We start from the raw sequence: 26,367 nt of genomic DNA, 5'->3' as shown, positions 1-26,367 counted from the left end.
TGTAATAAGAAAGGATGTTGCATCATCTAGGTAATAATTTGTGAATATCATTAACCTCCTACATTGTAATGTAGACCAGACCCCTCATATCGCCTAACTGAGCCCCTCAATCTCACTGTTTTCAGTCAGCGTCCAAACAACCTTCGGAATGGATACCGTTTTTACTGTATTTGACATGGAGAATGTAGTTGCTATTGCTTCGTTCTCTTTGCATCTATGTCCCAGACTGCACATGTATTTTGTGTATTCCTGAAACTGAGCATTACTAAAAATTTGTAAAATGAAATTAAGATACATCAATTAAAATGTGTAAATAATTAATAGCTGTAGTATAACAATATACTGCCACATTGTATCACTGTATAGTCTTTCAGGAAATACATTGTACACCACAAATCCACATTTCAAATGGATTGTGTCCTCCCACATATTCATCTTTTGATGAATCCATATCCAGCTTTAGCTGCTTTGGAAAAGAAATTTCAGCAGTGGATGCTCCGTGTCGATGCCGGTCGTCCCGATGTCTGACTGGTACATTTAGCGTGTCCGGCAACCGTTAGCTTCAGTTCTATTTTTCCTTGAAAGCTATTGCTTATGAAGATCGGCGCGCTTCTGTTCCTTTGAGAAACCTATCGAGTAAACTATGGCATCTTCGTCGGCATTGTGGACTCCAAGATCAGGGATTAAAAAATGCCACGAGTGCGGGGGTGGAGGGTGTGTCCGTGGTGTTTGGGATGCCATCATAAGACATTGGAGTGTGGATCCTGCCTTCTGATGACAGTGAAAGCCCTGGAAGAACGGGACGTTAGCTGCAGTTAGGACACATAAATCCCCTTCGATGACCCAGTCGAAAAAAAGCAATCCGCTGACGAGTCAAGGGGCGATTCTCCTCATCGGAAGAAAGCTAAAAGATCTCAATCGAGGAGTGGATCTCACACCTCATCTTCATCTTAATGACAATGAACAAAAGGGGGCACATGTCGCCATCCTCTTCGAGTTCCTCCCGGAATGGCTAACTTGCCAGGCGAAATCATCTGCACCGGCTGAATGGGAGAGATTCAGGAAAACAATGCTCCAAGTCTTTGATGAGAATGCGTCCCCAACCCCCTTGAAACAGAAAGAGTAGGAGCCATGCCCCTGTTGAGGAAAAACCTGACAAGAAAAAGGCAGAGGACAAACCCTGTGTGCCCGGGTATCCATGATAAAACTCCTTGAGAACCTTTGAAGGCCCTGTCAAGTCGAGAACCTGCTCTGTCGAAGCCAACATCTCTGATACCTTCAACAACGAAGGGTTCAACTTCCATACCGGGTAAATCTTCAACACCATTGAAAACTTTGACGCCATTGTTGTCAAAAATGCCAACATTTTCAAAGGAGTTCGAGAAGTCTAAAGGCTCCTTCACTCCACTTCTATTAGTAGCAATCCTTATCAATTGAAACATCCAACTACAGAAAGCCTGGTAGTACAGGCCACCACATCAATTTAAAAACAAACTGCCTACCCAACGATTCCCCCGGATAGGGATGACAAACGTTACAATGCCTTGACAAGAAAATCTTCTCGGCTGGGAGTATGGCCTTAAGTCGGCCTTAAGTCGGCGAATGCCACATTTACCCTAAGGGAGTGTATAGTGATGGCGGTTGATCATGTTTCTGAAGGGGAAGAACAAGACTGATTTTTTTTAACATTATTAAAGATGGGAGTCCCCTCAAACTGGTCTCGACTCTGCAGACAGTATCAGCAGAGCAATGGCAGCTAGCACGTTGATACGTAGATTTGCGTGGTTAAAGTTCGGGTTTGCTTCGAATGTGCAATCAAGACTTCTTAACATGCCCTTTGACGGCACAACGTATTTGGCAGCAAGGCTGACCTGAGCCTGGAAAAGCTGCAGACCTCCAAAGCGGCAGCCAGATCCCTTGGTGTTGCAATCAGACAACTGCAAACTCGCCCGAGTGGAACAGCTCGGAGGGGCAGGTCCTTTTCATTTTTATTCATCAGCTGGAAGAGCTAGAGGACTGGCGAGACAGAGGTCAGAGAAGATTCCCCCGTGGTGGATGGTGGAGAGGTGCTAAGATTGCCTATTCAACGGATGCTTTACCCTCGGCCGCTGCATCAGCCGCCTCAAAACCTCTCTAAGACCTTAGCCCACAAATCTCTGGTGGGAGGCAGACTCTCACACCATCTGCTAGAATGGTTGGGTATTACTTCAGATGCATGGGCATTGGAAACAGTAGCCCAGGGTTGCTGCCTTTGCTTTTTAAAAAGGCCTCAAGATCATCTACAAGGGAGCAACTCTTTCAAAATTCCAGATCCGCTCCTTGTGCAGGAAATGTTGACTCTGCTGGAGAAAGGTGCTATAAAGCCAGTACCTGTAGCAGAGAGGAACACGCGTTGATACACCCTTTACTTCCTAATCCCCATGGAGGATGAAGGATTGAGACCCAGAGACTTGAACAATTTCCTCATGAAGGGCAAGTTCAAGATCATTTCCCGTTCTCAGATCCTTCAGGCCCCCCAGCTTCAGGACTGGATGGTATCATTGGACCTTCAGGATGCTTACTTTTATGTGGCAATACATCACAAGCAAAGAAGGTACCTGAGGTTTGCCGGTGGTGGTTCTCATCAGTTTCGAGTTCTGCCTTTTGGGCTAACCTCTGCCCAAGGGTTTTCAACAAGTTGATGCCGATGGTGGCATTGAGTTTCAGGAGAGAAGGGATTCACGTCTACTCCTGCTTGGACAATTGGCTGTGCAAGGCTCGGCCACCCGACCAGGCCCTGGAACATCTCAGCATAACCTGCCACTCTCTCCACAGACTGGGATTCTCCCTCATTTACAAGACCTCCCATATGATACCATCTAAAGGCTCCAATTCATGGTAGCAGTCCTGGGTGTATCCTTAGGAAATGCCTTGCCACCCGAGGTCAGGGCTCAATACATTCTGCAGATGTTCACCAAATTCCAGAGTACCCCATGTCTCCCGGCCTTCGATTTAAGATTACTCGGCCTCATGGCATGTTTCTGGTGCCGGAGGCTCGCCTGAGAATGATGTCCCTCCAATGGGTTCAGCCAGGATGTCAGACCTTCTTTAGGTTCCAAGCAGAGTAGCACAGGATCTTATGTGGTGGGCCTGCGAGAACAACATTTTGGAGGGAGAACCTTTTTGACAACCATCGCCGGAGAGAACAGTTACGGGCACGTCACTCACAGGGTGGTGAGCACATGCAAACGATCTGACAATCAGTGGTCATTGGTCTCCATCTGCGTCCAAATTACATTTCAATCTTTTGGAGCTGAGGGCAATCAGACTAGTGTTAAAGGCCTTTCTGCCCTCTGTACGGGGAAGGAATGTCCTGATATTGACATACAACACAGTAGCTATGTACTACCTCAACAAGAGAGGAGGGGTTGGGTCGCTACCTCTGTGCAGCGAAACAATGCAGCTCTGGTTCTGGACAATTCAAGAGGTAATCTTCCTATCAGCAGTTCACCTAGCTGTAGAGGAGCACACTCTCCCACGAGTGGGAACTAACTCAGGAAGTCCTTCCACAGATCTTCACCCTTTGGGGGAACCCCTCAAGTCGATCTGTGTTTGACAGGTATCAACCATAAGTGCGAACTGTTCTGCTCCAGGGAATTTCCCCCAAGATGAGCTCTAGGGGACATGCTCATAGTGGACTGGGAGTTTCCACCTCTATACACGTTTCCTCCAGTCCCCGTCATTCCTCGTGATCAGGAGATTGAGAAAGTTTGGGAACTTCATGATCCTAATTGCTCTGGATTGGGCCAAGAGGACGTGGTTCCTGGACCTTCTGGACATGTCCATCTGCCCTCCAATACGTCTTCCGCAAAGAGAGGATCTTCTCATGCTGGAGGAAGGTTGGGTTCTCCATCCAGAGGTCAAGCCACTCAACCTTCATGCATGGTTTCCATGGTTTCCGAGAGGTTGAGATATAAGGATTGGGACCTCCCAGATGTTGTAATAGAAATTTTGCTTTCGGCCAGGAGGCCAGCAACAAAATCCTTTTCCTGCTGCCATTGGAACAAGTTCTGCAGTTGGTTCAGGGACAAGAGTGTGGATCCTTTTATGTGCAGTACACCTATGGTGTTATTCTTGTTACATCTGGATAATCTGGGGCTCCAGGTTGGCACAAAAAAGGATATCTAGCAGCGTTGTCAATCTTTAAGCGCTGGTCTGAAGAGCTATCTTTCTTCAAAATGTCACTAGTGATACAATTTCTGAAGGGACTGATGAATGTGTTCCCTCTGATCCCTTTTCAGGTTCCAGTTTGGGACCTTAAGCTGTTTCTAACATTTCTCATGTGTACACCCTTCGAACCAATTAGTTCTTGTCCTTTAAGGTTGTTAACCTTCAAAACCATTATTTAAGTTTCTCTTACATCAGCCTGTAGGGTTAGTGAACTTCAAGCCTTGCCTTGCGAGCCTCCTTATACAATTTTCTTCAAGGACAGAGTGGTCCTTAAAGTAAAGCCAACATTTTTGCCCAAAATTGTGTTTAATTTTCATCTAACACAACATTTTACTACCATCTTTTTATCCACCTCCTCATCTACAATGTCAAAATTGCGACAGGATGATCAACTGTTCGTTGGGTATACATGCCATAAGTTGGGGATGGCAGTGGCAAAAAAACCTTATATATGTGGGTTATCTTAGGCATTTCCGAGTGCTATAGACTAGCTGGAAAGATACTCCTGAGGGCTCATTTGACCAGGGGCATGGCTCCATCCTCTTGTTTACAGAGGGGAGTTCCTATTCAAGATATTTGTGCAGTCCTCCATTCATACTTTTACAAAGTGTTGTTGTCTGGACTCTACCCCAGGCGAGGAGGTGGGTTTGGAAAGGCGGCGTTACATACCATTCATACAAACACATAAGGAACTCCTAAATTCTTACTTCCTCCTCCAAAATAAATACTGCTTTGGGAGTCTATCAAAAGATGAGGAATATGTGGGAGGACACAGTCCCTTCGAAGAACAAGTTACTTACGCCCATGTAACGTTCTTTCGATTGGCTGTTCCTCCTACGTATTCCTCATCACCCCTCCCAACCTACTGCAGTAGAATTTACGTGTTACACTTTGTTCTTTCAAGGCAGAACACTGGGCCTACTTACAAGTATGGCGGTAAGGCAACAACGGCCCTGGTATCGCTACCGGCACCGTTGCTACCGTACCGCCATACTACGAGTTCTGCTTGCGGGTTTCCTTGCAGCCACCAGGTCTGACCTGGTGGCCGTACCGGCACCCGCAAGCAGAACATGATGGTAGCACCGGTACCGTTGTTAACGGTACCAGTGCTACGACCCTCCCCATTCCCATTGAGCCCTATGGGGCTCAAATTGGAATGGCGAATAATTTTTTCCGGCGCCCAGAAAAGGGCAATTACTGGGTCCGGCAAGGTCGTAATGACCCAGTAATTGCCCTTTTCTGGGCGCTGGAAAACCATGAATACCGGCGGCAGCCGTGCCTCTACTATAGGCATGGCTACCGCCAGCCTCGTAATGAGGCCCACTGTGTTACGCAAAGTAACACCATAAAATATTGAGGGAACGCATCGAGACGGAACTGAATGGAACGGTCGCTAGGTGCGCTATATGTACCAGTGGTGACGTTGACATCGGACCAGAGGCCCCCGAGGGACATCGCGTCGACCGGCATCGACGTGCAGTGCCCACTGCGGAAATTTCTGTCCTAAGCAGCTAAAGCTGGATATGGATATATCAAAAGATGAGGAATACATGGGAGGAATATCCAGTCAAAAGAACGTTACCAGGGATAAGTAACTTGTTCTTCTTTTGCAGTTTAGAACATTGGGCAGTACTGGTAAGTTGGAGGTGGTAGGGGGTGAAAATTGAAACTCAAGGGCAATGATTTTTAATAGGTTTACAGGGTTATTAGAATATTGTGAAAATGTAAACCAAATGAAATATAATTGCATTAGGTCATGTAAAACTAAAATAGCATTGCCACAAAGTACAAACAAGATTGACTCCTTCCTCTGCTCAACCTTTAAGTAACCAAGTGCACAGGAGAGTACATTTACTAATGCAGTGTTTTTGATAGTGATTATTCCTGCATTACTCCCGCTTCTAAGTGCTGAAAAAATAGGTAGTCATTTCAAAACTCTTCAGTAATCAAGTTATTAATCTCTGAAGCATGAAGATCTGAGTTGTCCCTGCTCGGATTCAGACCTGTGACTGTAGCTAGCTCACCGATCCCTAAAGTGAGCATTTACCTTGCTGAGCTATCTGTGGCCAAGTCCCCTGCCTTATTTGGGGCCCTCTAGTTGGGTAACCAAGGGGGCTGGGGACCTTCCCGAGTTAGTCTATGATGGCCTCGGGAGTGGCATAGGATGACACCCTGGTCACCCCTACTTAATCCTGCCACTGGGCAGAGGACAGTCTCATTCCATGGGAAGATACTTCCCTTTAAGGGCATTATCAGGAAAGCTGCACTGTCACCATACCATGTTCAGCACCATACATATACCCAAGCTCATTAGAATCCCCCTCATTTACAATCTTGGAACCCTGAAACCACTTGAAGCAGGTCCCTTGGTAGATGGTGCTCCGCTACCTTTGAAGGATGCCAACTCACATGCGCGGACCCACATAGACATAAAATCCCAGATAGCAGTCCGTCTTCTTAAAGTTGTAGTCCAGCCGCCATTGCTAGGATTACCCAATCAAACATGTTCTAAACCTGCAGAGAGGAGGCAGTGCCCCTGTAGCATCAATGAGGACATACAATTACAGACTCTAATTCCCAGTCCGGCCGAAAGGGAAGATCCAATGAAGGATAAAAAAGAAATGTGCCAAGTAGGAGAGGTGTGGATGTTTGGAGAAGGTTGTTGTTGGAGTTCGGAGTGAGGTGGCAGTTCAGGAAGGAATGAAGTGGAGGAGTTTGGAGAGAGACAGAAAAGAGTGGAGGAGTCTGGAGGAAAGGGTGAGAAAGAACATCATGAGGTAGGAGGAGGGAAATATCTGGAGGTTGCAGGAGGGAGATATCAAGAGAAGGTGCTAGGAGTAAAACAGCAGGCAGTGGTAGGAGGTAGGAATAAATCAGGAGGTGGCAGGAGGGAAACATCTGGAGGAGACTGGGAAGCAGGAGGTAGTACTCACTGCTAGTGAGGGCAGCTACTAAGAACAGGAAGTAATGATATGATGTGGCATTTATAACGTGCCAGACATTGCTCAAAGCAGGGGTTTGAACCCAGAGCAGAAGAGCTTGAACCCACGCTGTGAAGAGCAGCGAGCATGTGTAATGCTGTTCAGTGGATAAGGAAGAGGTGTAGAGTGTAGAAATCTGGGCCCTAAGAAAATGAGATGGTAAAGCTCTCTTAAACACCTCTGTGGGAAATGGAGCTGACAAACCTGGTTGTCTTTGTTGTTTCCACAGTTAGTGGCATAAAAACAGGAATATCTGCAGCAACTACAGAAAGGATAGCAAGTGGTGATCTCCAGCCATCAACAGGAGGCAATACAGAGACATTTTGGAGAAATAACAAGAGACCTTGAGTGTCATAGAGATACCCAGAAATCTTGCAAACTTTTGAGGAGACCCTTGAACGGGTGAAGCTGTTGTTGAAAACTTCCCTGACAATTTTCTTTGAGTTTTGCCGAGGAGGACTTCTTGGTGTTCAATAAAATACTGTTTCCTAAGATTCTTCCTTGGACTCTATTATGAACCTCTGTCGGCTACATGACATGCCTTACCATTATTACTGTTTGGTTCAGAAGGAAAATCAGCTAATAAGGAAGAAAGGGTTTTAGGTGGGGAGAAATAGAGGAAGGCAGAGGGACACAGTGAGCAGACTAGAATTCTACATGTGTCTGATATTTAGCTTCACTGAAGATGAATTTAAGTTGATGCTGACTGCACTGCGCCATTAATATAATGTATCCTGTTGAGGAGATAATTGAGTCATGTATCATCATCATGGCATCATTGAGTGCAATGTATCCTCTCTTATTATATATATTTCCTGTTATATTATTGTTTTCCTGTTATTATTAAGCATTATATGGTGCCCATCACCACTGCACTGGTCTTACGCCGCTGAAGCTTGTCTGAAAGTTGACATTTTGCAAAGGGTGATCCATACCGCTGTCTGTGGATAAAAGAGAGGAGCAGATGTGAGAGAAACGGAGAGGTGGAAGTAGTTTATCAAACGAACAGACAAATTGAAAGAAACAAAAGTTTTTTTTTTTAAAGCAGTTATGGGTATGGTAGCAGTGTGGGTAATCATTTCTAAAAAATACGTTCTGATCAGAAGAGGCAATACAACCTTCTCATAAGTCAAAGCATTTTCTTTGACTATGAATTATTCTACATTGCTAAGCGGTATTAAAGATTATCAGTGCATAGTTGTGTGATGGACTCAAGTTGTGTTCAAGTGTGATTTTGAAATTTGGGGTATCTTCACCACAAAGGATAACCTGGGAGTGCCAAGCCAATCGGCAGAAGTGCCAGAATGTGATATATATTGTACAGGACCTTGGTCACCTATAATATCAGCTCACTCCTTCTTGGAGGTGGTTGTAGAATGAAAATTAGGTAACCAATCAGGAGCGGTGTGGGCTGCAATGTTACAAAATACTTGGGACTGATTCATTGTTGGAGTTATTGCTTCTAGTATGTCCCCTCCCCTTTCACAGACGCTGCAGAGGATGTCATAAGGTGAAGGCTACATTAAACGTTCCCATCTTGCCTAGGGGCTACCTCACCACACATGCACACACAATGTTCACATACCACTAATGTCAACTCAAGTAAGTATTTAGAAATACTTATTTGCCTTGCTTTGTTATTTTGGCAATCTCGGCAGTCACAACAAAGCATATTTTGTGAAGCAGTAAGGTGTGTAAAACAGCTGACTACCCCAAGAGTTTGTTGAACCTTCTCCATCTGCTAAATCCTCACCTAGCCAACGCTTTCTTTGTTACACTGCTAAGCAATACAGTATGATGAATTTATTGTGCTTGGCATTGAAACGTGATAGTTTACCTACTTTACACGTAAACATGTGAACAATAGAAAGTCCCGTTTATGAAAAATAGCTAATCTTAATAACTAATTTGGCTTTTCTGCTTCACAACCTTTGTTTATTATCCTCTGTTAAATGTATTTGCACTGCAAAGAGTGCACTCGAATTAATTTTATTTTCATTATGTCCATTACCATTTTCTCAGGAAAATACAAACCCAGTCCCCCTGAGTGGAAATCCAGGATACATAGCCGGCCAACCAGTCATGGCAGGATTCAAACCAGCTGGATATCCTTTTCGTGATAGTGGTGTTCCACTTATTGTTTTGTAACAAAAGGTTATTCTTTGCTATGGTCATGGTTTTCTGCCTGTAATTAGGTTCTCGTTAGCGCTGCAAGTTATAATTTATTGGATTCTACATAGTTTATATTTGATAATATTATAAATTATACGCCATGATCCTAAAGGACTTTAGCGCAGATTGACTATTACTTCAGCTTTCCTACTGTTTGTGACATTGCAAAATGAATTTCTATCAGTTTTCTCATCTTTTTTATAGAAATGATGTAACTCAGGCAATATATGTTGAAATGCTACCGTATGAGGACATTCTGCACACCTTTAACTTAAAAATTGGCCATAGTTGAACTTAATGTGCCTCAGTTATGTTGCTCAGTCGATAAATGTGTCCACTATATCCTTTGTCCTATAATATGGTTCATCTTTTTCCCCCGCAATACTATTTAATTTGCTCTCTTCCATTAGGGTTCCTTGCTTTGCCTTCCATTGCAGCATAATCCTGGGCCCACTGCTGTGGTTTAGTGTGTTGTCTTCCACTAAGGTTTGACCCTTCTTTTTATTTTATTGCATTGCATTTTCTTATGAAGTGTGGACACAGCTCGTTGTTATCTATGTGTTGTGTATAATACAAAGTGCAGGAAATAAAAAAATACAGAAGCTATACAAATGCATTATTTCAGCACCACATTAAAGTCCGATAGCATAGATAATACAACCAGAGTTAAAGTCTTGCATAAATAAGCTAACGATGTGCATATAGATTTGAAGAAGAGAAGAGACTAAACATGTAAAAATCGTAATAGCAGTCCAGAAAAGGACCACCTCTCATGACAAGGTTAAGCATTTTGACCTTCCGAACTCAACGCATGTCCATTCATGAGCCTGATTTGCTTCTGGTATGTTGAATCCCACCTGGAATATGCATTTTCAGAAAAATACCTGGACTGGGGGGGCGCTGTTGCGTGGCATCGAAGATGGCTGCAGCCTGAGAGCGCTCTGCTGGAGGCTGAGGATCCTCTGCCCACCGGAGCCGACTTAAACATGGCCGCGGCTCGGATTGGGCTTCAGGTGGCGGCAGAGCAGGAGGGGGAGTCCCTGGACTGCGCCTCAGGGACCACGGGCGACGTTCTGCGGTGTCTGGGCCCTGTGTTGTTGTGGCTGTGCGGATCTGGGGAGCCCATCCCCCCGCCTCGTGGAGACCGGAGTTCGGGACGGCGTGGCTTGAGGTGGCGGGCGGCACGCGGAGCCGGTGGGTGTATCCCGCAGTGCCTGCTCCCGCCTTGTTTTGGTGCCGGGCGCCGGCGCTGGCCGCGGGCTGCGCTCATCGGATCCCCTGCTAGCGACATTGGAGGCGGTGGGGGCAGGGGCTTCTGGCTCCCTTGGAGGTGAGTGGGTGAGTGGAGCGGCCCCATTCAATATTCATTTGCCAGGGCTCTCTTACAACAGGCGGCATCGGGCACATTTATGCACCTGGCATTGGACTCCTGAGGACTGTGGAATAGACGGGGGTCATTTGAGACCAGTGGTGAGAGCTGTGGTAGGAGGCACTCTCAGGACATTGGGCACATATATGCACCTGGCATTGGACTCCTGAGAACTGTGGGACAGACGTGGGACATTTGAGACCAGTGTTGTGATCTGTGGCAGGGGGCACTCTCAGGACTGTTGTGCAGTGCCCCCCTCTCCGTGAATTCTCCCCCTCTTCTTACCGCCACTTGTTTTTTCTCTTCTTTCCCTCCTCCTGGCCGTATTTTGACCATCGCACTCTCTGGGGCACCTCCGAGTTGGTCACCTGAGAGGAAGGCCCGAGGACTGGTTGTTGGTAGCCCCCCACCTGTCTAGGCTAAATACCTGTGGTGGTGGGTGCAGCTCGTGCTTGCCCGTGTGGATGCGGGGGGGCGGGGACCTTTCGCCCTCAAGTTGTGATTGGAGAGTCTCTCTTACCCCTGCCCGAAGCTGGTGCGGCCTGAGCGCGGCTGCTGTTTGTGGTCACCTGTTTCCCCCTAGAATGGGCAATCCCAAGAAGCAAGCCAAGATGGAGCATTTTGCAAAGGCGGACAAAGTAAATGCCGGCCAGGGAGAAGAGTCTGGGGTTGCTCCTATCGACATGTCTGCTTTGAATCAGACCTTACTGGCCCTCAGGGGGAGTACTGACAGTCTGGGAGCTAAGATTGATGCTCTAACCTGTAAGGTGGATGTATCGGCGATACAAATTGAGAAACTGTGCGGTCGGATGACAGAGGCGGAACAGAGGATTGGGGACGGGGAGGATAAGATCTCCGCTTTCCAGAAAGAGGTGTCCTCTTTGCAACAGACGGTTAAGAAAGTAACGGCGAAGAATGATGACTTGGAAGGGAGATCGAGGAGGAACAATATAAGGATTACCGGGGTGGCCGAGTCCACTCGTATTGATAATATGGAACTCTTTGTTGAACAGCTTCTTAAGGAGGTTTCGGATATGTTTATGGTTGAGAGAGCCTACCATGCATTGGCAGCTAGGCCGCCCCCGGGAGCCCCGGAAAGGGCCATTATAGCCCAAATTTTCAGTTACAGGGACCGGGATACCCTGTTGCGCGTAGCCAGGGAAAAGAAGATCCTGCAATGGGGCTCATCAACAATACGTTTATTTCCTAACTTTAGCCAGCCGGTGCAGCATCAGAGGAAAACGTTTCTCAGCATTAAGGCCATGCTGCGGAAGAAGGGGGTCCGCTATGCTATGATGTATCCCGCTAAACGTAGGGTGGTGCAAGATGGTAAGATGTCCTTTTTCATTACCCCTGAATCTGCCAAGAGGTTTGCCTTGAGCATTCCGGACCCTGTGCCTCCTGCTCCGATGTCTCTGTGATTGGGGGTGGATTGGCATGCTCATGGGACTGCGTGGGGATGCATGATGGGTCCTGCGGGATAGCTACGTAAACATCTCACTGACTCAGGTCTGTGCCAACTGAACTTGTTTTCTGGTGGGTGCTCGTACTGTGACGTGTAACCATGGTATTGAGCCTCCAGGCTTGGAGCCGCAGATGCCGCCAGCTTCCCCCCGAGCCCAGCGGCTACTTAGCTTGGACTTGCATATTGTACATGGGGTTTAGGGTGGTGGGTGGGATGAGGGGACCAGTAGGTTGGGGTTTCTGGCATGGGTGGAGGGAGGGGTTTGGGGAATGGTCTGTTATTTTGTTGGTATTGTGTGGGCGATGTTTGGGGGTGGGGGGTTCCCAGGTTATTGAATGCACAGATGGAGAATGCAGCAGGTTCATATTTGGTGGTATTACCTGTCGAGTAACTGACTCTGACCTGTTTACACAATTGTTGGGGTTCGCTCTTGTTTGGTGTATGGCCGTCCGATATATTCATACACAAGGACTGGGAGGGGTGGGCTCTCTGGCTGGGGGCGGTGACGCTCTGGTTGCGTCCGGACAGACTGTTTCCCTGTGGCCGCGCCCTGGTTGTTATTTTGGTGACTGCAGCGCCTTTAACATTTACCCATGGGTGGTTGACATGAGTTCTCCCTTGGGGCTGGCTTCCCCTGTCCCGTTGGACATAGTTCTGCTTATATGGAATATTCGGGGCCTCACAAATGCGAAAAAGGTGCGCCTCATATCTAATTTTGCCAGGAATTATCAGGCAAACGTGCTTTGTTTGCAAGAGACAGACCTGGGAAGGGGTTGCAAGCTCCCTGCCCTTTCTGGTTGGGGAATTCATAGGTATGGCTCCTCTTACTCCACTCATTCCCCGGGAATTGCAACTTACATCCATCGCTCTTTAGGATTTAAATTTCACAAACAAGTGGCGGATGAGGAGGGACACTTTTTGTTGGTGGCTGGGGAGATCGCGACCCATCCTATTTTATTTATCAACATTTATGGCCCTAATTATGACTCTCCCGACTTCTTCCAAAAATGCTCAGAGCATCTATGACTTTTCCCGGGTTATGAGATAGTGTGGGCGGGTGACTTTAATGTGGCCCTTTCCTCTGCATGGGACAGGTTTGCTTCGACTCATTGGTCGATTCCCCACGTGGTGCAAAAATGGCAACCCATTATAGGTGATTACCCCCTATTTGATGCTTGGCGACGCTGTCATCCTGATGCTCGGGAGTTCACGTTTCACTGTAGTGTACACGGGAGTTTGTCCAGAATTGTGTTTATGTCCCCGGACTTGGCCCGTGGGGTGGTTGGGGCAGATATTCTCCCGCGTACCCTTTCTGACCATTCCCTGGTGCTGGGGCCACCATCTTATCCTAGGCAGCTTCGCTGGAGGTATCGCGCCCAAGCGTTGGAGGACTTGGTGTTCCGGGAGGAGCTCCGCCAGGCCATCACTGAGTTCTTTCAGTTTAATGCCGAGTCCGTTTCCAGTCCTGGGGTGGTTTGGGAAACTTTTAAGGTGTTTATACGAGGTTGGTGCATGTCGCAGGGGGGAGGGATGTTGAAGAGTATTCAGGGGATGTTAGTGCGTAAGGAGAGGGAATTCAGAGACTTGGAACTCCTTCAGGGGAGCGCTGATTCACCAGACCTGCAAAATACTCTTGCAGCTAGGAGGCGAGAGGCTTGGGCCCTGATGGACAATGAGGAGAGATTCTTGTGTGACCCTGTGGCCGCATCGAGATATGGGGAGGGGGGATCGTCTGAGAAGGACCCTAGCCTGGGCTGTCAGACAGGAGAATCATTTGGCGCCTATTCCCGAGGTGGAATCCCAGGGGGGGTCAGTTTGTCAGGGATGTGCTTGAGATAAATGAGGTATTTCGACAGTACTATGAGCGGTTGTATACTGCTACTGGTTCGGTTGGGCGTGACAATATTACCGCCTTTCTTGATAGGGTCGCCCTGGGTTGGCTGGATTCTGAGATTGGTGGGCTTCTTAATGAACCCCCACGGAGGAGGAATTCCATAGGGTGATTATGTCCCTTCCGAATGGGAAGGCCCCAGGAACGGACGGGATATTGGTCGAATTATACAAAGCATACCCTGATTTGCTTATCCCACACTTATGTAAAATGTTTGAGGAGGTGGCATCCTCCAGGGTACTCCCTGAGTCTACGCGCACTGCCCTGGTCACGGTATTACTTAAGCCCAACAGGGATCCTGGACGGTGTTCCTCCTACTGCCCACTTTCATTAATAAACACTGATGATAAAATCATTGCTAAACTACTTGCAGATTGACTTCTCCCTCACATGCCTGCACTTATCCTCCCTGACCAGGCGAGTTTTATTCCGGGGCGATCCACTCAGAACAATCTGCGTAGATTATTTACTATGTAAATCCGGAGGTCCCGATTGCAGTGGTGGCCTTGGACGCGGAAAAGGCGTTTGATTCTGTGGAATGGCCTTTCCTCTTCGAGGTTCTACGCCGCTCGAGCATCGGCTCTGCGTATCTTGCGTGGATTCACCTTCTATATGCGGCCCCACGAGCATCAGTCTATACGAACGGGGTTCAATCCGCCCCCATCTATCCTTCCCGGGGCACTAGAAAGGGCTGTCCCTTTTCCCCTCTCTTATTCGCCCTGGCTATCGAGCCGGTGGCCTGTGTATTGAGGGAATTTCACTCTCATCGTGGTGTGTTACTTCGTTCGTATGCATCCATCATCTCACTCTACGCGGATGACATGCTTTTAAATATAAAACATCCTCGCACAAACTTACAACCCGTGATGAGGGAGATAGTTGAGTTTGGTGCCCTGTCTGGGCTACAGATAAACTGGTCCAAGTCAGAGGTACTTCCGCTTACAACGGGAGTCACCCCACAGGATGTGGGAGAGGCCTTTGCGTGGTGTTCACAGGGGATCCGGTACTTGGGTATCAGGGTATCCACTTCACCAGTGCTTTTGTTTCAAGAAACTTATGTTTCTACCTTGCAATATTTGGAACACCGGATGGATTCTTGGGTACGGCTCCCCATCTCCCAAGCGGCCCGCATCTCCCTAGCCAAAATGATTGTCTTACCAAAGCTGTTGTATATTTTTAACAACGTTCCGGTATGGCCCCGGTGTCATTTTGGAATCGTATAGAGTCTATGCTGACCAGATTGATCTGGGCGGGGAAACGATCCCGCATTTCTCTGCGCTCAATGTACAGTTCATATGCCCAGGGGGGGTTTTGAGGTTCCCAATTTGTTCCTCTATTTTCTCGTAGCACAGATCCAGTACACGATTTAGTGGTGGTCTCCAAGGACCGATGTGCCACATTCGCAGCTGGAGAGGTCGATTGCTCAAACGGAGGACCTTGGGGGCTACCTCTAGACTCTACGGGAGCGCCATTTGTGGGCGGAGGTTCAGCCGCTGGAGATCACGCTCAAGGCCTGAGACAGTCTGGCGGGATTGGTGGGGGTGGGCTTGTGTTATTCACCCAAGATGGCCATATATAGGGTCCGTGGGATCCCTCTTACATTTGAACACATCTTTATTCTGCATTTCAAGAGCCTGCACATTCAAACTCTGGGCGATGTAGCACCTCAAGGGAAATGTATAACTTGGGAAAAACTCAAGGCGAGAGGCGACTGGAATCCGATCACACAGTTGTTATATTTCCGCCTCTGCGAGGTAATGAAAGCGAAATGGCCGTACTTCCCTAAGGCACCAGAAACCTCCCCTATCCTAGAGTATATTGTGGCTCCGCCCTCTTCTAGAAAAGTGGTTTCTTCCCTATATTGCCTGGCCCGGGGGCTTGGGAGCATTCCTTCTTCCTCCTACAAAGCCAAATGGGAAAGTGGTATGGCGCGCTCATTACCTGACGACCAGTGGGATGGCATACGTGCTGAAACTAAGTCGATTTCTAGTAATACCAGATTTTGCCTGATTCACTTTGTTTTTGCATCAACTGTATTATTCTCCTTTGACTTTGCATAAACCGTTTCCCCTTCAGTCGTCGGAGTGCAAGAGATGTCATCCGCCCACTGCCGATTTCTACCACGTGGCATGGTCCTGTCCCCATCTCCAGGCTTTTTGGGGTGCTGTTGCTGAGGTGATGGGGCAGGTATTGGAGACCTCACCCCCTTTTACTCCAGAAACGGGTGCTGTCTTGGGTGGATTTACCTGTGCGCAGCGATAGAAAACTGTTTGGGATGGCCTCAGTGGTTGCTAAGTCTCTGGTGGCACGAGCATGGGGGTCTCCTAGGGCCCCGTCAATACATCAATGGGTGAACTGCATGTCGATATATGAGCGTAGAGAGTCTCAATACAACCAAACACTCCCCCTTAATAGTAGGCCCAAGGACTATTGGCACTCTTTTAGGAGCTATATGGCTCGGGAGTCGGACTCAGAGAGCGCCCTCTCTTCGCAGGATAAAGAGGTCGACCAAGAACGGACTTGAACTTTATTGATTTTGTAATGTTGTTCAGTTTCTGGACCTAGTGGTGACTGGCTCATTGTCTTTATGAAGTTCGTCTAGATCAATGTATCGTAGGTGAATTCCTGTCATTAGGATATGTTCTGCTGCATATATTGGTGACCTGGGGAGGAATGTTTAGGGTGGGTGGGAGGAGATTTGTTCCCTAATGGGAACTTATTGGAGGTCCTTTTTTTTCTTCTGTTTGTTAGATGGTACTGACATGGCCAGTTGTGGTGTTTTTGTTATGAAACCTGAAAACTAATAAAGAAAATTAAAAAAAAAATAAAAATACCTGGACTTGGACAAAGAAATCAGTCCCAGTCAAATAGCTATTTTCATATTTTTAAATACAATCCATCAAAGTACACACAATTAATAATAAAACACATAACAACGTAGAGATATTCTTACAAATTATACGGATATAAAAAATGATGCCTAGAAAGCTCATAAAACAAGTATAGAGTTCATCAATGATTTCCTGAGGCTCATGGCACATCCCAGATACTAAAGTAGAGTCCAGGACACCACAGGGGTATTGGCAGACAAAATGAAAACCTTAGCTGGCCTACACTGTTTAAGATAAAAAATTGCATTCTAACAATGTTATTGTTCTACCTCTAACTTTATAAGGTGGACAGAAGAATAAAAAATGCATTAGATCTTCAGTGTCAGCATCACATAACAAACATCCTTATTCATTAGAGGCTAGCATTTGGTCTCTGGACCACTTGCTGTGACGGCCCTAAAAGGCAACAGATTAACGTCCTCATTATGAATTCACTGGTGTGGCCAACAATGGCTGTAATTCAGTCGTATAAAATTATTATGACTGCATTACCGCTGCATTACTGCACTGCCGAACTATGGTTTTGCAGGTAAGGTGGAGGAAACATCTCCAGCAAAATGCTGGAGGTAATTCTGCAACCTTACAGTAAAAAAAGGTAAATTTTGGCTTATTACCACCGTGGAATTACAGCCAGTGATAAATCTGCCGAAATACCCATGGAGTCCTATGGACTCCATAAATGAGGACTAACACCATCATACTGCCATTTGTAATCTGGCGGTAATTCCACCAGGCCAAGTGGCAGTAACAGTAAATCAGTTTGGTGGTATTTCAGCAGATTTACTACCGAGATACCACCAAACTCTTATTGATGCCCTAAGTCTAGTCCTAGTTTTCAATAGTCATTCTTTTTTTAAATTCGTCCACGAGAGATAATCCACAATAGTGGGCATAGAGAACTAAGATGTAAATGATTAGAAATGTTTTGTAATTGAGTTTGTTCATGCTCTGACTTCAAATGTACATTGATGTCCTGCAGTATTATTTTTTTGTAAGCCACAGTGATAACAGAATGATAAACAATGAATTGCATTTACTTCACCCAGACAATTCTTAACATAAGAAATCCAGTGAATTGACAAGTAGTTTGCCTCAGACTGAAAGATGTGGTTCAAGGACAGGCGGGTCAGTCTAGCTTTCGTGTTTAACCAAACTCTAAACCACTACTTTACTGGTTCAATGCATATCTCGTTTTCAATGTATTGCATCTGTAACGCTCATCTGGTTCCCACGGAGGCGCTAGTCTGGGTTGCTGTGGCCTCTTCAAGCGTGATGCTCAGAATTCGGACCACCGATTGAACAGGACCCCCAAATCTTGCTTGTCTGTCCCGTAGGAATATCCCTCTGCAGATGAGAAAGGGGATTAACTGTCTGCTGAATAATGTGCTTGCTCCCCCCTTTCCCCCTTCGTTCTCCTCTGACTTCCTCCAAAACCCCCGGTTTAAGCTCACCTTATGGTTTGGAAGGATGAACTCTCCATCCTGCTTCTGATGCAGGGGCACGCGTTCGTCCAGTTACTTCACTGGTTTTCTGAATGGCGCTGGCAAATCCACTTGACTTTACTGAGCGATTCGCCGTAAGTAGGAAGATGCAAAAGTTCAAGTGTGAGCCTCCTTTTATGTTGTCTTTTTCTGTCCTTTATTTCAGGTGCAGAACAAAGGCGATGCGTTGAAGGGTTAAATTGCCGGGGTAAAATCCGGTGAGTCAGTGATGAGGGCGACCCCTCTAAATGTCTTTATAATTCCCCAGTAATGTCTTATGTCCTTTCCCCATAGGGGCCGGGGTGCGGTACCTGCCAGAGATGTGGCGCCGACCCGAGATGTAGAATGGCCCCAAGAATAGCCGGTGAGTAATATGGCTGAAAATCCGGCTTTCCCTGGCTCACCTTTTGTCTCTTCTTCTCTCCCCTAGGTGCGGTGCAGAGATGTGGCGACCGGCACTGAGAGCCGCGATGGAGCCGGGCGGCGTCTCGGGAACAGGTGAGTGAAGCGCGGCGCTGCAGCGAGCAATGCAGTGCTTTTAAATGGAAGTCTCCCTTCAGGAATGCTGGCGTGAAGATTCCGGATGCAGGTAAGAAGGTTGAAATAGTTCTTGGTTTTCACCTTTCTCTTCTCTTATTCTCTTACAGGTGTTCCAGGTTCGAGGCGGGCGTGGCTGGAGTCCAGGTGCAGGAGCAGACACGGTGAGCGTTCAGCTGCTGGGATGCAGAACAACGCGAAGCACGTGTGGCTGTCCGGGTGTGGCTTAAATAGCCTTGGAAGAAGTTCCAGGTGAGTATTCTTCCACAGCCCCACCCAAGTAACGAAATAGTTCCTTCAGAAAAATAGTCCCTCCTAAGCCTCATTTGGCTTGGTTCTTCATGCAGCATGGTCTGCATCAGGTGAGTGTGCAGCATGGTCTGCTTCAGGTAAGTGCACAAAACACTTCCCTTTATGAGCCTGGCGCCTATGGCGCCAGGACTGATGTCCAACATGAGCCTGGCGCCAACGGCGCCAGGACAGAGTCGAAAGAGCCCCTATAAAGGGCCGCTGGGCTTTTCCCCGGGGGCGTGATGCCTGCTCCCTGGGGTGCTGGGCCTGGCCTGGTGCTCCGGGGGTAGGCATCATGACAGCATCCCCGTCTCGGTGTGGACCGCAAACGTGGGAGCCGAGTTATGTAAACCCAATAGATGTTAAAAATAACTATTATCTTTTATGTGTGAACCATTCACGCCTGCCATGGCCCATAATGATGCGCCACAACTTGCCACTGGTTTAGCCATTGAAGAATATATTCTCAACATAATGTCCACAGGCTGTGCTTTATATGATCTGGCAAAACCTTATACACCTCCACATGCCTGTGACATTTTAATTTGTGACAGCTGAATGTGGGAAGCCGCATTTAGCCTGAACGCACATTTGAAACTTAGGTAATCATAAGTCTGCCAAACCTGTACTTGGTCAGACCCTGCAAAAATGATCAGAAGATTAAATGTCTTTTGTGGCCAGCTTGGCAGACCATAATTGCTGATTTAGAAGCATTGATAGATAAATCAAGACTGGATATTAAATCAATATAGGCCGCAATCAAAGGCTGTAGTGAACATGGAGTTCTTTCAAGTAACCCAGTATCATTGGTGTACATCAAAACTGGCATCGCCAAACCACCTAATTTTGGGACATCCACCAATTATTTGTAAGGGTGACTGACATATAAAGAAAACAACAAAGAGGGCAGAACTCAACCCTGGCGTACCCCAGTGCCGACAGAAAACCATGTTGTACAGTGACCATTGTATCCAGATCTTACACAGACTTTCTTGTTTGTGTGTGATGTGGCAAGAACATTAACCGACTTTTCCGGACTGCCCATAGAAGCCAGAATCTGCCAGAGTTTCTCCCTATTCACTCTATCAAAAACTGATTTTACATCCATAAAAGCTTTATATAGTTTTTCTTTTTTTAAGGTGAATATAATTAGAAAGTACAAGGTTCAAATTTAGCATCTAATCCTGTGTTCCTGAGTCGTAGCAAGGATATTATCTTAGACCCAATCTCGCAGTCCAGCCACAATTGCCCTACCAAACATTTTAAAAGATGAATCCAACAATGAAATTGGACAATAGGAAGTTGGTATATTTTTTGGCCTTTTTTTGTAAAGCGGACATATAATGGCTTGTTTCCAAGAATCAGAATAAATACAAGTTGCAAGCATTGAACTAAAAACAACTGTCAATAGGGTGGCACAGAATTATATTTGTCCCTGAAATAAATCTAGAGGGATCCCATCTGGACTAGGGCTCTTGTTAATTGATTGTTTCTTTAGGGCAATAGTGGGTCAGTAGAAGGTGGCAAAAAACAGATTCAAGAATACTCGGGGCATAATCAATCTTTGCATACAATGAGGAGAAATGATCAACTTACTCTTGAGTTCCTGAACTGTAGTTTGAGGCAAGTGGACATGGTCCGAGTATTGTGGGCCACCATTTACCAATTGCCCGAAGTTCTTTGAGTGATAAATCACTTTCTATGTATTAGAACTCCAACTAAGCAAAATGCAAGCATCTAGTGGAAGTTAACAAAAGAAGGTTGAGATTGGAGAGAGAAGCTCTGACTTAATTTGGCAAAAGAGTTCTTGGGTAGCCGCACACAGAATGTGTTGCTGTTATCCAATGATGCAACAAAACCAAACGTTGATGGCTAGAAGGTTTTTAACAAATCATAACCATGAACACAACTCTGGGCAACCCTCCAGAGCATTGTTTTTCAGCCTGCCGAGCCATTTCAGAAGGGGGGAAAGACCATATACGCAACTCAAACTGGGTCCCACCCCAAAAGTGGCAGTCCAGCTCGAGCTGCTAGATCACATCCCTTCTGCAAAAGACCACAAGCATCCCCAGACATGTTTCAGCCTTGTGGTCTCATGCAGAGGGGATGTGACCAGGCAGTTTGGGCTGCGCTGCCTCTTTTGGGGTCGGACCAAGCCTGATTTGCATATGGTCTTTCCCCTTTCGTAATGGCTTGGCAGGCAAAGAACGATGGTCTGGAGGGTTGCCCAGAGCAATGCCAAAGGTTAAGATAAATTCGAAACCCTCCAGCCATCCCCTCTTTTATTTTGCTGTATCCTGTCATACAACACCAGAGCTTGAATTTCGGATTGAAATATATCGGTGAAAACAAAACTTGACGTTGCTTTAGTTATAATCCCTTATCTCCCACCAGAGCCTTTGTGCTCCGCTATGGCTTCTTTTGTTGTTCTCTCTTTGGTTTAATGCTTTGTTCTTTCTTTGACTTCATCCTTGGTCATACATTATCGTGCAATCTTTTGTCTTCATGTAATGCTTAGTTCTCACTGCAGTGTCATCCTTTGTCAGTCACTGTGGTTTAATGCTTTGTCTTGTATTATGGGCTAATTTATTGGCTTCCACAATCCTTTATGCCCTACTATCTCATAATTTGTTGCCCTTCCTGTGGTTTCCTTCTTTGTCCTGCACAATAGTTTACTCTTACACTCCCACCTCTCTGATGATCTAATATTTTAGACTTCATTTAGCTAAGGCAGTGTACGAAAAAGTGGTGATAATTCGGGTACTGCCACCTTACTGACTCATTACCGCACCGCTTTAGTATTAGTTTTGGTGGGAATGTGGAGGATTTACTTCCAACAGAAAGCTGGAGGCAATACCTCCCCCTTTCTGCCAAAAAAACGGTGGATTTACCATGCAGAATTACAGCTCACAGTAAATATGCCACAAATCTCCATGGAGTCCTATGGACTCCAAAAATGAGGATTTACAGCGCATTGCTGCCACTCATAATCCTGTGGAAATGCCATAACAGTAAGTGGCAGCAACAGTAAATACGTGTGGATATAAAGCGACACATTTACTGCCAATTTACTTCCCAACTTGTAATGAGGCCATTTGTCTCCTAATATTTTGATTTTCTTTTTTTTTTTCTTCTATGGTTTCATCATTATGCATCGTTTAATTTGTTCTCCTGTATGGTTTAATCATTTGTCGTCCACCAAAGTTACGTTTGTGTCCTTCCTTCGTGGTTTAATCCACCACACACAATCTGCCTGTTGCATGCATTTAAAGGGCCATACCACACTCCAACCTTTGAGCAAGAAAACCTTTCAGGGTTCACAGAGCTCCAAAACCCATCAGAACTTGTTGCACATATAAAAACAGAAAGGGGCTATTGTTCCCAAAAATGGAAATCGTATGGAGGGGAATGCGATTGTTAACACATGCACGGTCCTTTCTGTTCTAATTTAATTGTTTTTGTAAATGGATGTAAATCATGCAAATGTATCTGGGTGGTTTGCAGGTTTCCCTGCTGCTGTACACGCATTCACAAAAACGGTCGTAAAGGCCGCTTGCCACAATATGGACACATTTGCAAAAACAGGTGGACAACTATGCAAATTCAACGCCCTTCGCCCATATGAAAATTCAATGAGGGCGGTGATGCCAGTAGATTTGCTGCACAGAATGGTTGGTTAGGCAGAAGCAGACTTTACACTCCTTCTCTCCACTTTGAGCAGCAATTGTATGAAAATGGCATGGCTCCTAATTTACTGAGAGTGGCCATGTCACTGCTAGTTTGTGGGTCATGCAGCATTTTGCCTTTATCCAAAAAAGCCCAAAATGCCTTCAAGAGCTGATGTTTCATGAAATCATACTCTGCACTGATTCATTTGAATACCTGTATAGTGAAAACTGACCCGTGACCACCCACTGACCAGCCATTATTGACTTCTCATTACCAACAACCCGGGCTGTAATTTACTAAATAGCCCGTATACATGTGAGAATGGTGTTTTTATTTTTCATCTTGCTCATTTTTTAATTTGTAGTTTTAAGTAGCACACTCATGGCACTGGAGTGTATTGGAGCGCTACACACAACATTAATGCATCGGAACTCTCATATAATGTAGGTGGCAGGGAAATCCAGCCAACTAATGCTGTGACAGAAAAAGACATTTTCAAAGAGGAAGAACAGCAGGATTTGAGAATCTCCAACTAAAATATAGCCTTGCCCCAGATACCCCACCCTCTGCACCCCAGAAATAACCAATTTATCATATATATAACTGGGTGTTTGTGAGTGAGAAGCCTTGTGCATTAAGCAGGCCCCTTTAACCACCGACCTAACTTGCAAAGGTAGCTAATGGAGTTGTTTCAAGGTAAGGTAGATATGATCAAACTTCCTGGCCCTCGACACTAACCTGGCAGCAGCATGCAGGACAGCCATCAGTGGAAAGAGGGTGGCTTGAGAAATACCAACTAGAAGAGACATGGCCATGAGTCCCTGTTTAGGATTCGACTCTGGTTACATAGATAGGCCATAAAAGGTGCAAGAAGCGACTTATTGTTCCCTTATATCTGGCCACTTAAAGAACTTGGAGCCAGGCAAAATGAACCATATGCTAACCTTCTATACCTTAAGCTTTATAGACGCTGCCCAAGAGCTGTGCCGAGGGTTATAGGCCTTGAAGACCGATATAGGCCTGAGCACAGCTGGGGTATTTAACATGGTTTCCAGATTCATAATTTCCATTACAGCCTGAGAGGGGCAGGGTCTATGCTATTCTGATCCGTGTAGATGGTTTGGAGGACTTAAAGACAAACAAAAAAGTTATACTGCCAGTAGTGGCCTCTGGGAACTGGCTAGTTTCCAATGAGCATGGAAAAACGTGCTGAGGGAGGAGGGTTCAGTGGGGCTTGGTAAGCACAGCCGGGCCACATCCGTTGGGTGCACCCGGCAAATCAATGGGGGGCAATGAAGAGGAAAGGCTGTTCCGCATCTGCCAGATGTGGGCAGGCGAAGATTGCTGTGTCCAGGGATGAAATAATCACCGGATGGTAAAGATTTTGGGTTTGGAGTGGGAATTGAACATCCCTGGCTATGTCTGTCAGGTGTGTCCTAGGGCAAGCAGTGGAGTGGTGCGGGTGCTGATCTGAGAGCCATGCCCATGGCCTGTGGCTGAAGAGTCACATCGCTCCTCCTGTCATTGGCAAATTCCCGTGCCCTTCATCAGCTTTCCGAGTCATACCGCCTCATATACCCGGGAAACTGGCCAATGGAGGAGTGCAAATCACTTTCCAGGGTCATTATTAACCATGTGTTAATTGTATGTTAATAACAACATTTGGGTTTACAGAGGTTTCCGTTAGCTAAAAGTATGTTTGAGGATGGCATCTCTCCAGTTCTAGGCTTTACTCACGAGGGGCCTAATGTAAGAGTAGTTGCTGTACAATTTAACCACTCATTTGAAAGGCCATTCATCTGAGCCTAAATTACTTGTTTTCTTCACTGCCAATTCTCAGATCTTACTGCGTTTAAACATCTGCGGCTCCCACAACTTCATCCATCATTGTTGCAGATGGTCTTGCGAGGGGGAGCCCCAGCCGACTAAAACAAGCATAATATCTGTGACCAGGCTGATAAGGTAGAATGGCAGAGTTTTTCTTTCAGGCACGTTATACCCTGGCTGGATGAAATGCCAAAGGTGTGTTGCTCTCATGCCTAGAGAGCACTTGGAAGAATATATATTCTCAATTGAGGGGAGCAGACCAGAAGAATGCCAATCTCTGTTTTCTGTCTGGCTGACCACCTAGTAAAATGGTTCTCCTTTTAGGTTCAATGACAACGCCAAGTTTTTTGTAAATAAGTGAATGCAGAAGCCAAGGTTTATCATTTCCTTTTAGATTGTGAGTAACTTCTTCCACTCCATCACCAACAACTTGTTCACCCAAACCACAAACTGTGCTATAATTGCTTACATCCTTTGTTGGGTGTTGAGGGAGGGCTAGAGAGGATGGGGTGATGTTACTTTCCATACCTGGAGTTATGGGCTCATTTAGAGCCTTCCAGGTACATATGGCCTATAATTTAACACCAGGCTTTCAAATATACATCACTGCTATGGAACCTTAAACAGAAATGCCATACAAGATGCATTGTGTCCCAAACGCAGACCTAAAAAGCTTGTTGATGGGCTACTATTCATGACCCGGCCTTAGTTGAATTTGATGTTTAATATACTTGATGGTTTCCTTTGATTTGGAGTTCTTGGCTTGGAAACATGCTTTCTTGATGCTAAGATTTCTGCCTGAACAGTTAGAGAAGGCCATGTTTTTACAGCAAGGTGAATGTAATCCTCCATCCTTTATATTTGAAATGTACCCAAAGGTCCTATTTCCAGTGTCTTTTTCAAGAGTTGCCTGCAGACGAGATGTGGAATCCCTTACCATGTTCTGTATTACTTCAGTTGCTTAAAAAGACAGTCCAACCTCTTACACATACTCTGCTACCATGGTGATTTTGCGAAAATTTTTAATGGAAAAGGGAAAGCCCAGTATTGGGACATGGTGTTCTTCCTGACAAGGAGTCACCTGGCACCCCCATCATGTTTATTATAAAAGGGACTTAGAGATTCAGGGGAGCTGTGACTCAGGACCAGGAAGATGACTATTGGTATGGTGGATTAAAGCTAAGAGGTGGGGATGAGGCTTACACAGATCGCCGGTGAAAAGCTCAAAAAACGGTAATTGAATGAGGGAGGAGGAGAGAAAAGTGAAGGCAAAGCCCTCTGTTTGGTGTGGGACTGTTCAGAATACAGTTTGCTCCAAGGAGTAGAGATACTAAGTGGTACGGAGAGGATAGTGGGTCAGCTAATGACAGGTAAGCAGGGAGTAACTGTGGGTTCACCACCTCTTGAAAAAACAAATCGAAGTTAAAATGATTGACTAGATTTTTCACAATATTGACAACAAAACATTTTGACGTTTTACTGATTAGTGTATTGTAACCATAATTAAAACACCAAACCATTACCTATGGTGAGAATTCTTAGTGCAGGGTAGTTTCTTCCACTTCCTTTACAATCTACCAACTG

The 26,367-nt window shown here is 46.0% G+C and overlaps 1 protein-coding gene across 1 annotated transcript in view; it reads left to right on the top strand.

The window, feature by feature from the left end:
* TCTN1 (tectonic family member 1) overlaps positions 1-26,367 on the top strand; it is a 535,977-nt gene that overhangs the window by 426,029 nt on the left and 83,581 nt on the right. The window contains exon 10 of the mRNA XM_069619544.1: positions 9,213-9,297. Coding sequence (XP_069475645.1) covers positions 9,213-9,297 — 85 coding nt within the window. The remainder of the gene's footprint in view (positions 1-9,212; positions 9,298-26,367) is intronic.

This window comes from Ambystoma mexicanum, chromosome 10, assembly GCF_040938575.1.
Source record: "Ambystoma mexicanum isolate Mex_15411 chromosome 10, UKY_AmexF1_1, whole genome shotgun sequence".
NCBI lineage: Eukaryota > Metazoa > Chordata > Amphibia > Caudata > Ambystomatidae > Ambystoma > Ambystoma mexicanum.
The sequence above is the reverse complement of the archived record's forward strand: the minus strand, read 5'-3'. Positions and strand labels throughout refer to the sequence as shown.